The sequence below is a fragment of the Chanodichthys erythropterus genome, chromosome 23 (genome assembly GCF_024489055.1).
Source record: "Chanodichthys erythropterus isolate Z2021 chromosome 23, ASM2448905v1, whole genome shotgun sequence".
NCBI lineage: Eukaryota > Metazoa > Chordata > Actinopteri > Cypriniformes > Xenocyprididae > Chanodichthys > Chanodichthys erythropterus.
The window spans coordinates 25,192,511-25,206,957 of record NC_090243.1 but is presented as its reverse complement, the minus strand read 5'-3'; the positions used below and the strand labels follow the sequence as shown (position 1 = coordinate 25,206,957).

The window sequence follows — 14,447 nt, the reverse complement described above, 5'->3', positions numbered from 1 at the left end:
TGAAAGGGGCGTTATATGTCCCCTTTAAAAATGTTGATGGAATGATCTGGTGATTTACAGTGTCAAAATATCCAGACTAGACCAGTTCGAGTCCCAGCCTTTCTGTGTGGAGTTTGCATGTTCTTCCCATGTTGGTTTGGGTTTCCTCTGGGTGCTCCGGTTTCTCCCACAATCCAAAGACATAGGCTTTAACATCCCCACAACCATATATTGCATGGCTGGGCAAGTCACTGATCTGCAGAGTTTATCTCCAACTTTGATCAAACTGACCTGCTTGTAGCTTTAGTAATCCTGAGAACCTTGATTAGCTTGTCTGGGTGATTGATTAGTTGGAGCTAAACACTGTTGGAAAGTGGATCACAAGCACCAGAGTTGCTATATTGGACAAGCAGCTTGGAGAAAGGATGGATTTTGAGGCCTTAAAGCAAAACAATCATTAACCCTCTACACTTTTGTAGCAATTTATTTTCCCACTTTTAATGTTAGTCAAGCTTTGCGCACCAAAAGTGATTGTAATTTAGGCTTATATAACAATTATGAGCATTTTCCACCTTCTCTCTGATTCATAAACTGTCTGTTTTTGTAATATGCAAATATGAGCAGCCATAGATCAACAATAATTATTATTATTCTGAATGACCTGCTTTTTATGCAATAAATGGACTTTGTGGACTGGGATGGGAGGTACAGTATGACTGCATACTTCAGTGCTTTTATTTGAGAAAAAAAAAAAAAGAAAAGACACTAACCTGATGATATTAATCACCTGTTTATGTTTCTGCAGCCATGCCCAGATGTTTTCTGGTTCCCTGTGTTCTCGGAGAAAGCCTGCAATGAGCTGGTGGAGGAGATGGAAAACTATGGTTCATGGTCTGGTGGAAGACACGAGGTCAGATAAACCCGCCGGCCTTAAAACAGTCTGCACACTTTGTACAGGGATCACCCATGAATGAAAATTACTTTAAAATGTGTTAAAATAGATTAGTACTATTAGCAGACGAAAACGTGTAAATATCTAGTCATGCTCATATTTAATCATCATTTTGGGGATTTTTTTTTTTTTTTTCAGTGTAAATGAACTTTTAATAGACTTTATACAGCAGTGCAATTGTGCGGTTTTTATCATTGACTGTTTGCCCAGTCATTGTGTTTTCTGTTTGCAGGACAGACGTATCACTGGAGGCTATGAGAGTGTCCCAACAGATGACATTCATATGAGACAGATCGATTTCGATAAGGAATGGCTGCACTTTATCAGGGAATTCATCTCCCCTGTCACTCTCAAGGTTTTCTCTGGCTATTACACCAAGGTGAGGCAGTCTGTCTAGATCTGGACTGAGTCATAATCAGCTGTTAAATCAGAACGTCTCTTCTACCTCTCCCTCATCTTTTTGTAAGGCAATATTTCTTCTTATGTTTATTAGGATGAAACCAGGGTCAGAAATCAACTTTTCAATTAAGGGGCAATATTTTTTATGTCACTTTGTAAATGCAATTTTTATGATAACCTTATGAAATGTATCTGCGTTGTCTTTTATTTATTAAGTTACTTCAATCTGAATACTATTGACTGTTTCAGGGCTGGCAGCAAGTTACTGTGAAGTTACAAGTTACCGGTGACTCATGCAAACACCTCTGATTGGCCAAAGCATTCATATGCTCAACACAAATGTGTAATTAGTTATAATGCTCAATGCTGCAAAAATAAATTAATTAATTAAATTAAATCAGTGTGAACAGATCTAAAAAAAGATAATTTTCACATTAATTTTCACATTTTACTTTAATCACGACAGTCTTAATAGATTTACCTTAATTGTGCAGTGGCATTTTTGCCCCAAGCCCCCATTAATTTCTGACACTGGGTAAAATCTTGAAGGTTTAATCTGTGAAGCTTACACAAAAAAGAAAAAAACATGATTATTTTTCAACCTCAAGTCAAAATAGCTTGAGATTTAAGGCAATTAATGTCATTACTGCAATGCATGTTTTACTTTTAAATTTCAGAAAATAATACAGAAAGAGCTTTATGGCTAATTTATTTATAAACCAAACACAGATGGCACATTTCATATTTCAACAAGTCATTTGCCTTTTATTTTGGATGATAAAAATTTGAACATCATTGAAGCTCAACATGAAAAAAAAAGGCTATTTAAAAAAGCCAGCTGCGTCCTTGCACCAGTAAAAATCCATCAAGTGTGGAGAATTTGTTGAATTAATGCAAATTTGCATTTCAAGAAAAGAAAAAGCCTTTTCACACTAAATTCCACACTAGATTTTCCGCCATTTCACTTACATTTGAAACTAACGGTTTTGAACTCATAACTGCTTCTTGCAGCATTTTCTTTTCTTTGTGGCATGAAATATAAGTCAGATATTTTCTTGATAGGCTTCTTGAAATTCATCCGTTAAGTATAGTTGATTTAACTCATGGCTTCACACTCTCATTGAGCTGCTGCTTATTAGCTGTAAATTAGGGCATTTTCTATCATTTGAGCAATTTAAACTTTTTTTTGTCAGCCACAAGGATCTTTTTTAGTACATTACACATCTACATGATTTCTGGAAGCTTATTAAAGCAGCCAACTAAAACACAGCTTGCAAGATGAACTTTGTTAGGTCTTTGGTTGACGTGACTCATGGAATGAGTCAAGTCATCTTTTTCTCTCTGTGAGTTTCAGCTTTCCCTCTCTCACTGCTCTTTTAGGAAGGCTCTGTCCACTGTTGAGTGGATGAATGTTATTAGGTCTCCGGATGATTTAACTCATGGAATGTGAACTCCGGTTGGCACCACAAGTCTGAGTTCTTTGTAGGTCATCCATTAAAGGGGCAGTTCACACAAAAATCTAACTTATTTACTTATTTACTTTACAAAGTGGAATTCAGAAGTAGAATTTCAGCAGAATCTTCTTGAAGCTCTTTTCCATAGATCAACAGTTCAAAATGACATGGTCAGTTTACACGACACTGTAACGGACAACTTTTTATGCGCTTGGCCTTTAATTTGCCCAACAACAACATTTCGGGGGCCTGAAAATGCAAATATTTCAAAACGAGTTTCAAAGTGCAAGTTTCTGAAAATGATACCGTTATCGTCTCCATTTAAACCACATAAATTTGTGACAGCATGTGCATTATGTGTTCAATCTATAGGCGTGTAGTGTTTCTTTACAAAGTGACATCGCCATCTACTGGCCCGGCAGCAGAATACAGCATTTTAAGCACGGATTGTTTTGACAATGTTGTCATCTGTATGTGAAAAACGCAAAGGAAAACTTTTCCGTTTTTAGTACATCGTTGTCATGTAAACGTACCCTTAAACTGTAAGCAAATCTGTCAGATACTTTTGAGAGTTGGGTTTTGATCGTGTCTGCTATCTTTTTTTTTTTTTTTTTTTCTTTCAGGGCTATGCCATTATGAACTTTGTGGTGAAGTACACTCCAAACAGACAAGCCTATTTGAGACCACATCACGACTCCTCAACATTCACCATTAATATTGCTCTCAACAACAAGGGCTTAGATTTTCAGGCAAGCTTATTATATACTGGCCTTACTTTTCCTAAAACAGATTTGAAATACCTGTAGCTAAACTTACGAGTCATTTCCTTCTATTTCAGGGTGGAGGCTGCCGATTTCACAGATATAATTGTTCCATAGAGTCTCCTAGAAAAGGCTGGAGCTTCATGCATCCAGGTAGACTCACCCACCTTCACGAAGGACTACCTACGACCAACGGCACACGCTACATAGCAGTGTCCTTCATCGATCCTTAGACTACCTGGTAGTTCTAGCAGTAGAAATTTCCCAGGCCTTGATATGTTTGTGTAGCGTCAGCTGTTTGTCTGTTTGTTTTTACTGATTTATTCATGGTTTATGTGTTGCGTGACCGTTTGTGTTTGCTGTCTTTTGAAACATTTACTACTGTCGAGAGAGAAAATGCTGTTCATCAATAAAGTCGATGCACACATACACACACTCACTCACTCACTCCAGCAGACATACAACACCTTGTTCATTACTCAGAATTACATGTGAGATAACTTTGGCAAAGAAAGTGAGATCAGTAACTCTTAATTTAAACAGCTTTGGTTCATGGTGTTAGCAGTCAAAATGGCTGCCTTCTGGAAACTTTCTATATGCTAGTTTGGAAATTGTCATTTAAATATGATTTGCATTTACGTAATTCCCAATAGAATACATTTGCACGAGCATGTTACCCTTTAAAATGACTTTCTGGCAAACTATAGATCATCAACTTTATGATCAATATGAATTAGCTTCCACTGGGATTCTCAAACTGACATGCCCTCAACTCAAAGTATGGGTTAAAAATAGTAAATAAATAAATAAAAGAGTGCACATGAACAATGCAATCATTCCAACATGATTTTAAGGCAGCAATAATTATACTGTAAGTTAATTGTTTATTTCAGTTTCATTGACAATTGGTTAAAAAAAAATGAAGAAGAAGAAGAAGGTGAGCTCCAAGTACTGTAAAACAATCTAGATATATTTTACTACTGTAAAATAATCTAAATTACTGTCAAATATTCTAGATCGGAGCGCTGTTAGTGGCAATGAAATAACATGACTTCAGTAGTTCTGCCATGTAGCAGTTGACCATGTTTTTTTAAAGCCATGAAGGTAATGTTACATGACAAGGTTACATAACTATGAAACTATGAATATGCGGTCAACAAAATAAACATAATTTTGTATGTTTGCACAACAAAAAACAACAGGATTTTAAATTAATTCTGGTTAAGGTTTTTTTTGTTTGTTTGTTTGTTTGTTTTTCCTCAAAGTTTTCCTGAAGGTGTTTTTTACTGTAAAAAAAAACAAAACAAGGTAAAATTTTCCTTATTTTCTGAACTGAGAATATCTCAGAGATGTCAAATGTTTTACTTTCTTGTTCCTTATAAATGTCTTAGCCAGGTCAGTCTCTTAACTTATTTTGAAATTGTTGAAATAATAAAATATGTTTTTTTTAAAGAGAAAAAAAAAAGCTTTTTATTTTTGACAATAAATGCTTTGTGTTGAAATTTGTTAATATTTTATTTTTTATTTTTTTTGCGCTAAAAATATGATCAAGACAAATCAAGAACATTCCGATCATTTAAACACTGACCTTGTAAAATACAATGCAGCTTTAATAAAGCATGAACATTTAATTTATACACCATTGATTTAAGCAAATACAGTACAGTCCAAAAGTTTGGAACCACTAAGATGTTTAATGTTTTTAAAAGAAGTTTCGTCTGCTCACCAAGGCTACATTTATTTAATTAAAAATACAGTAAAAACAGTAATATTGTGAAATATTATTACAATTTAAAATAACTGTTTTCTATTTAAATATATTTCACAAAATCATTTATTCCTGTGATGCAAAGCTGAATTTTCAGCATCATTACTCCAGTCTTCAGTGTCACATGATCCTTCAGAAATCATTTTAATATGCTGATCTGCTGCTCAAGAAACATTTAATGTGTACAATTGTACAAAATATTTGTGTACAATATATATATATATATATATATATATATATATATATATATATATATATATATATATATATATATATATATATATATATATTTTTTTTTTTTTTTTTTTTTTTTTCAGGATTATTTGATGAATAGAAAGTTAAAAAGAACAGCGTTTATCTGAAATCTAATATTTTGTAACATTATAAATGTCTTTACTGCCAAATGTACTTTAATGCATCCTTGCTGAATAAAAGTATTAATTTCTTTAATTTCTTTTCAAAAAAATAAAAATAAAAATTCTTACTGACCCCAAACTTTTGAACGGTAGTGTATAATGCTACAGAAGCTTTGTATTTCAGATAAATGCTGTTCTTTTGAACTTTCTATTCATCAAGGAATCCTGAAAAAAAAAAGTACACAACTGTTTTCAACATTGAAAATAATCATAAATGTTTATTGAGTATCAAATCAGCATATTAGAATGATTTCTGAAGGATCATGTGACACTGAAGACTGGAGTAACGATGCTGAAAATTCAGCTTTGCATCACAGGAATAAATTACTTTGTCAAGTATATTTAAATAGTACACAGTCATTTTAAATTGCAATAATATTTCACAATATTACTGTTTTTTTACTGTATTTTTAATTAAATAAATGTAGCCTTGGTGAGCAGACGAAACTTCTTTTAAAAACATGAAAAATCTTAGTGGTTCCAAACATTTGGACTGTACTGTATGTGACGACACACCTATGTTATGAAACATGCACATTCCACATGTCGTACTAATGTAACACAGTATGTGAGTATGCGTGTGTGAACACTTGCATATCCATCATATGCCACATGGCTTTTCAAACCATGCATGTCTCCATACAATCAGTCACAGCTGAGAAAAGAAAGTGTTGACAGTGTTCATGCAAGAAACTGCAGATTGATGCAATCGCTGTTACAGTACATGGTCAGTGACTCATACTTAAACTTTTCTTTAAGTAAGATTGATGAGATGATGGAATTTTTTTTTTTTTTTTGCGCAAAAATTTAAGGATTGTGCCGGGGGGTTGAAACTAGTTCCTCCTTCCATGCAGCTGTATCATTTTAACTGGAATCAGAGATGACCTTATACTCTTTAAATTATGATTGCTAAGTCTGAATAGTATAAGTGAGTAGGGCTGCTGCGGTGAAGGAATTTTCCGTGCAGTGATTTAGAGTGGCTCAATATTGCAATATAACCACTATTTTTTAAATTATTATTATTTTGCTATATAAATAAGTGTTATGATGTGGGCAGGTATGGAGACAAAAGAGATTCAAAACCAAAACAGACTGTGTTTATAATCCAAACACTCTGAACTCAGGAGAACTGCAAACCGTACAATGCATAAATGAGAACTGACCAAGAACAACTGAAACACAGGGCTATATCCACCTTATTTTTCAATGGAGAAGTAAGGTGTTTTCTGTGAATGTGCGAGACCGCTATTTTACCGAAAAAAATCTCAAAAGTACAGTATACTGTAGAACTGTTCACGCTACAATGCAGCGTGTTTATAATTAAGACAGTATATCAAAATAATATGGTAAGAAATAGCAGTTTGCAATATCAAGCAGCATAACGAGCTGATTTGTACAGAATGACTCTGGAAGTCAGACACATTAAATTTACAAATGGCCATGACTGCTCTAAGCTGAAAAATAAGGTGGATAAACAGGGATAGAACAAAGGAAAGAAAAGACATGTTTGGAACTAAGGGCCGGTTCACACAAAACACTTTTTGATAATGGTCTAGAGATCTAGAGAACTTATTTGAACTTGAGCGCCACATACTTAGAATGCCGTGTCATGCGCGAAATGCTCCAAATGATGCGAGACTTTAGCGCAACAGTTAAAGATGTCTGCCTAGCATGTGTTTACATTGATAAAAAAAAATGGGAAAGTAGCTCAGTGGAATGGAACACACATTCTGTTTGAACAGCCCCTAATAAGTAACTATAGAAAGAAATGAGTGCATAATCGGTAACTAATGAAACCAAAACTAAACAGAGCAGGTAAACAGGAACTAAAGGAAACAGAACAGACTGTCAAAATAAGGGTCCACAAAACAGAACATAAGCTTGTTCCGATCTTCAAATCTGACTGATATTTCACCGGTATCAGCACTGCGTGTCTCTGTGCTTTCTAGACAGGCTGTCAGTCAGTGTAGTTACATTGTTACACCACTAGGTGGCGGCAAGGGACTGTCTTTGAGTGAGTCATTAAACCGTTCATTCAACAAAAAAAAAAGGTATTGCGTTTATTTTAACTTTGAGTTCCAGTTTACAAGGCCAGCAACATAGAGACCATGGCACTGATTCAATGCATTTACCAGCGCTGTTGCGGAAGTTGCTTGCACTCCTCTTCGGCCAGTATTGTGGTATTACATTAATGCGGTTATCGTCATAGCCCTATAAATGAGTGGCACAAAGTGATAAAACTGTCACTTAACATAATCAACAAGCCAAAGTCATGTTGATGCCTACACAAAGCGCAATTGCGCCTCAGCCATCAGAGTTCGATTCCCGACTCGAGGTCCTTTACTGATCCCGTTCTTTTCTCTCTTCTCTGTGCTTTCCTGTCTTTCCTCTATACTGTTCCTTCCAATAAAGGCAAAAACATGCCAAAAATAAAAAAAAACAAGCCAAAGTCACGTTGGAGCCGATAGCCTTGTGGGCAGCGCTCTGATATATAGTGCAACTGCGTGTCCAGCGACTGAGTTTGATTCCCGGCTCGAGGTCCTTTGCTGATCCCGTTCCCTTCTCTCTTCCCTGTGCTTTCCTGTCTTTCCTCTATACTGTCCCTTCCAATAAAGGCATAAAAATGGCAAAAATCGAACTAAAAGGCCAAGCCAAAGTCTCATTGGAGCCGATAGCCTCGTGGGCAGCGCTCTGACATAAAACGCCACTGCGTGTCCGGCGACCGAGTTCGATTCCTGGCTCAAGGTCCTTTGCCAATCCCGTTCCCCTTTCTCCACCCTGTGCTTTCCTGTCATCCCTCTATAGTGTCCCATCCAATAAAGGCATAAAAATGGCAAAAATCTAATGATGTTTTATAAACGTAGTTCAGGAGGAACAAGTCAAATAAGATACCCAATCATTACATCATCTTGATCATTACGTCATCTCAACCAGCTGTCAACAATATGTAATCAACGTATCTACCCAATCGGCATGAGTTCAGGCCTGTATATAATCACAGTCAAACTCACCCAAGGATCCTCGACAGTTTCCAGAATCCCTCCACCACCCCGTCTCCTCACACTCTCTGGATTACTTCATATAATCTAAAAGGAGGGGGGGGGGGTACTCTGTGTTCGGGCCGATTACCGAGCTCGGAGCCCTCTCCCCGGACAGCATGCCAAATACGTTTACCAATTAATTTACCTGACTTATTTGTAAGTGTGAACTCTTGAAACTAAAAAAAACAAGCCAAAGTCACATTGGAGCCAATAGCCTCGTGGGCAGCACTACGACATAAAACGCAACTGCATGTCCAGCGACCGAGTTCGTTTCCCGGCTCGAGGTCATTTGCGATCCCGTTCCCTTCTCTCTTCCCTGTGCTTTCCTGTCTTTCCTCTATACTGTCTAAAAATGGCAAAAATCTAACTAAAAAAACTAAGCCAAAGTCTCATTGGAGCCGATAGCCTCGTGGGCAGCGCTCCGACATAAAACGCAACTGCATGTCCAGCGACTGAGTTCAATTCCTGGCTCAAGGTCCTTTGCCGATCCCGTTCCCTTCTCTCTTCCCTGTGCTTTCCTGTCATCCCTCTATAGTGTCCCTTCCAATAAAGGCATAAAAATCACAAAAATATAACTAAAAAAAACAAGCCAAAGTCACATTGGAGCCGTCAGCCTCGTGGGCAGCGCTCCGACATAAAACGCAACTGCATGTCTGGCGACCGAGTTCAATTCCTGGCTCAAGGTCCTTTGCCAATCCCGTTCCCCTTTCCCCACCCTGTTCTTTCCTGTCATCCCTCTATAGTGTCCCATCCAATAAAGGCATAAAAATGGCAAAAATCTAACTAAAAAGCCAAGCCAAAGTCTCATTGGAGCCGATAGCCTCGTGGGCAGCACTACGACATAAAACGCAACTGCATGTCCAGCGACCGAGTTCGATTCCTGGCTCAAGGTCCTTTGCCGATCCCGTTCCCCTTTCCCCACCCTGTTCTTTCCTGTCATCCCTCTATAGTGTCCCATCCAATAAAGGCATAAAAATGCCAAAAATATAACTAAAATATCCAAGCCAAAGTCACGTGTAGAGTGATGCGAGTTGTATCAGCGGTTTCTGTCTCTCTTGTGACTCCAACTGTCAGTGAAAGCAAATGAGTTTGGGATTCTTTGTAACTGCAAATCATGTCAATTTGAATACCCCTTCAGTGTCGACAACATAGTAAAGTTTGAAAGTCGCACTGGCTATGGAAGGTATCGGATATGCCCTCTAATGTTGAGGTGTGAGATCTTTTTCCTTCTCTTCATCTTTCATCTGTTAGTTGGGGCTTGCTGGGAAGAAATCCCTGACTTGTTCAATGTTTCCGTTTGTGTCTGCGGGTTTGAGAAGCTGCTGAGAAATGCAGCGAAAGAGGGAGGCATGTAGGTCAGAGACACGAGCGCAGCAGCAAGCTACAGAAAGACCCCTTTGTGGCCACTCTCCCCCTGCTCATGACTCTGAAAGATGACATTGATGCAGGGCAGCGGCACAGGAAACCTGCAAGGCTAATAAACTTACAGGTTTGCTGAGGATAACTTATCAAACAGAGCTGAGAGGGAAAGCTGTAGTCAAGACGATCAGTGTGAAATGTGAAAGTGGACAGGAAGTGGGAAGTCAGATCAGGCCACTTGGCTTGATTTATTTCTTTTTCTGATACTCTGTACATTCAACACGACGGTGAAGCTTTAAAACCGGTTTGTGTAGTTTTTGCAACACTAGCGGCATCGAATGGAACTCCAAAAACACTGATACAGTACCTTCAAAAAAACGTTTCCTAAACACTTGGAGTATCTTCAGACAAATAGGTAGGTCCACTTTTCAGGCAAGCAGACTATGAATGGCTTACCTAAAGATGTTTAATTTGTAAAGACAGCTGTTTGAAACAGATATTAACATTCAAGATGCATCCAAGATGTCCATTTAAGGTCAAAGACAGGAAATCATGGTTTGTGAAGGAAATACCAGAGAGTCGTTGTTGAATGTGTAATGCCGGGTTCAGACTACACAATATCGGCCTGAATTTGGCACAATCTGGTTTCTGATGTAGGGTGACGTGGTGATTCGTAAATGACTTAGACTTCTGCCTACGTCACGCATGATTACGTAATGCGTGGCGCATTGCAGAGCATTTGTGGTTAAAAAAGTATATAATTTTTATTTTTTTTAGAAAATGACTGATCATTTGGCTTGATAAGACTCTTATTCTTCATCTGGGATCATGCAGAGCTCTTTGAAGCTGCACTGAAACTGACATTTGGACCTTCAACCCGTTGAACCCCAGTGAAGTCCACTATATAGAGAAAAATCCTGGAATGTTTTCATCAAAAACCTTCATTTCTTTTCTACTGAAGAAAGATAGACATGAAGTGATGAAGTGAACTAATCCTTTAAGAGTCAAAATCACATAATCTGACACAGTGACTATGATAACTATGACTATGATAAGTATTGTGTAGACTGAACCCGGCATAAGTCAATTGACGTGTCCCTCTAACTGCAGTGCCCACTGACAGGTAATGATTACACAAGTGCAGGCCTGACCACATAAGAAACTTGGCCACCCATCTGTTTATGTCTTAGAAGAATTCTAGACACACAAATACCCTTTCTATTTTTCCAGTTACACTTTCACACATTTATTATGGGGTGGAGTGGAGATAAATCCAGGTCTTAAGAGTTATCATTGACTGGAACCACCCTGTTTTCTGAAGCATCAAGGTGGAGTGTCCTGTATAGCAGTTGGCAGAATAAAAACTGGTGCTCACAAACCAGTGCCAACCATTCAACACAGTAGACTACAGGCTGGAGTTTAGGTATTGAAAATATTCTGCAGTTTACAGCACAGCTATTTAGAGGAAAAAAATCTTCATAGCCTACTGAAATGACTAGCATGTTTTTATGAAAGCTTGTTTCCGCCACTAAAAAAAAAAAAAAAAGGTAATTGCGACATTTTTTAAACTCGCAATTGCAAGTTGTAGTCAAAATTACATGACATAAACACAATTGCATCCTATAAAAGTCAGAAATGTGAGATCTAAACTCACAATTCTGACTTTTTTTCTTGCAATTTTAAGTTTATATCACGCAATTCTGATTTTTTTTCCCCCTCAGAATTGTGAGACTTAAACTTGCAATTGCAAGTTATAAAATCAGAATTACGTGTTGTAGTCACGATTCCAAGTTTTTATCACCAAATTGACCCTTCGCCAGGAGTTTGATTGACAGGCGATCTAACCAATCATAACGTTGAAACCGCCATTTTGTCTGACAAAGAAGTCAGGGGAGTTAGCAGATTAACGTAGGTGGAATTGAACTTGAAAAATGGTGTGTGCTGATGTCTTTCCGTGATTGAAATAACATTTCCTTCTGATGTTCATTCGATGCTATAAATTAACTAGTAGTAAGAGATGATCGTTCACGAGCCGCATGAACTGAGGCAATACAGTGATCTGTCACAACACATTAAAGAGCCACAAAATGGTATTTATTGTTTAAATTTCTTTAAAAGTGACAAAATTTGAAATTTGAGATTGTTTCATATCAAAGTAACCTGCTCGGTCTTGTCTGTCGATATAAACTCACAATTCTGACATTTTTCTTGCAATTGCAAGTTTATATATTGAAATTCGGACTTTATACCTCCAGATTCTGAGTTTATTCCTCCAAATTCTGACTTTATTTCATGCATTTCTGATTTTATAACTCGCAATACACATTTCTGACTTTATAACTCGCAATTGTGATTTTATATCTCGCAATTCTGAGGAAAAAAAAAGTGAGATGTAAACTCGCAATTGTGAGACAAAAAGGCAGAATTGTGATATAAAAAGTAACAATTACCTTTTTTATTTTTTATTTCATGTCGGAAACAAGCTTCCATATGTTTTGGATACTAGTCTAAAGCATGCTGTGTTCTGGTGTTCCATTGCACCTGCTTGACCTGGAATTTGTGCTGGTTGATACTGGTCTTGTTAAGAAACAATATCTCTTGTAATACTATCCCAGAAACCCAACCTCTCTTTTTTTCATATGCTATATTCAGAAATCAAAAAAAAAATCTCTGACCATGGGTTTGTTTAGGCTTAGTTCATTTGGTAATAAAGTAAATGAGAACATTCAGATCTTCCTGGTTTGGAAAGAAAAATCGGAGGTCTGAAACTGAGACATGACATCAGGCATATGAGAGGAGGAATATAGACATTTTAGATGTTTTAAGAAATGCTCACCCTCTAAATGGACCCTGCATTCACTCAACTCCCCCTCTAATGTAATGTGGGAATGGTAAGTGTGATTAGAAGGCCCTCAATGCATCTTCAGTGAGAGGCGTTTCACCACAGCTGGACCGGCACGAAAAGCTCAGTGGGGAGAAGATGAACTGGTGACTCAGACCCTATTTTGACACATGGAAAAGTACTAATGGAGAAAAGTCAAGAGAAGACAAGGTGCTGTCTTATTAAAATAACTGTGTACGTTAATATGCTTGTATGTCATGGATGGTCCTGTTGGGTATTCAATAATTACTTTGTGTAAGGTAAACTTCAAGACAAAACCAGTCTTTTAGGTATAAGCACCTACTTTTATGCTGTCTTACAGTCTTACTTATGAGTTTGGAAGGTAATTTAAGTTCTGGAGAAAAAAAAATAGCACATTAGGTGAATAATTTAGGCTTCTCATTCTACCTCAGAGAATGATCTATCATTAGCTGCAATTCTTCAACAGTACACAGAATGTGTACAAACTAATTGTACATTCACAATTAAAACTTACCAGTTAATTAAAAATTAAAAATAGCAGTTTGCTTCTGCCATTATTCTTAAATTGACATGCCCCCAATTAAAAATGTCTGGACTCGTGAGGTTCCCCACCGGTAAACACAACTTTCTCTGTAGAGAGCAAGTGTTTTTGTTTTTTGTTATTTTTGTTTTTTTGAAAGCAGCTCACATACTTGTACCGTCTCTGAAAATCCAGGACAGCTGACTCACTTTCTACTGCCTACATGGGCAGCAGCCTACATAAACAGCATCATAAATGTTACTAACAAGTTTATAGGCTACTCCAAAAATATGTAACACATTCAAATACAGGTTAGATTAGTTATATTTAACTTTTCCTCCCGATACTTTATAGTGCTCAATAAAAATACATAATTAACAGATTTTTTAAATCTTGACTGATAATGTTGACATTTGCAACATGTTATAGGATTGACTTGGCAATACCTACAATTTTGGCAATAATGACTTGTCTTAAAGGTAATAATTCCACTATCTATTAGGGGTGTGGCGAGACATTTAGCTCACGAGACGAGATGCGACGAGACACAAGATTGAGTTCACGAGAACAAGACGAGACTTTTACGCAGATTTTTAACAAATTCTCAATGACAAAATACATGACCATTAAAATGAATGAATGAATGAGGCATTTAAATAGCGCTTTCATATGCACTACTGTACACCCAAAGCGCTTTACGATCATAAAATAATCAGCAGGTGCATTTGAAACATTTTAACTAATCATCTTGTAATGAATGTCATTTATACTTTTTGAGTATGAATTATCATATGCCGTAAAAGATAACTTTTGTAAAAGGTTTTGCACTGATTGGCTTCTCTCATGTATGAGTACATATGAGTCTCTTCAGACTCTACTGTACATGATTTATGATCTTCTACAACTTTTGACCTCATAACTCGTTTCCACAAACA

The 14,447-nt window shown here is 37.0% G+C and overlaps 1 protein-coding gene across 2 annotated transcripts in view; it reads left to right on the top strand.

The window, feature by feature from the left end:
- The window catches only part of plod2 (procollagen-lysine, 2-oxoglutarate 5-dioxygenase 2), a 58,653-nt gene extending 53,675 nt beyond the window's left edge, over positions 1–4,978 (top strand). For both annotated transcript variants that reach the window (XM_067378016.1, XM_067378015.1), the window contains 4 exons: positions 785–889; positions 1,164–1,310; positions 3,408–3,533; positions 3,623–4,978. In XM_067378016.1, the coding sequence (XP_067234117.1) occupies positions 785–889; positions 1,164–1,310; positions 3,408–3,533; positions 3,623–3,778 (534 nt within the window). In that variant the 3' untranslated portion in view covers positions 3,779–4,978. The remainder of the gene's footprint in view (positions 1–784; positions 890–1,163; positions 1,311–3,407; positions 3,534–3,622) is intronic.
- Positions 4,979–14,447: the final 9,469 nt, after the last annotated feature.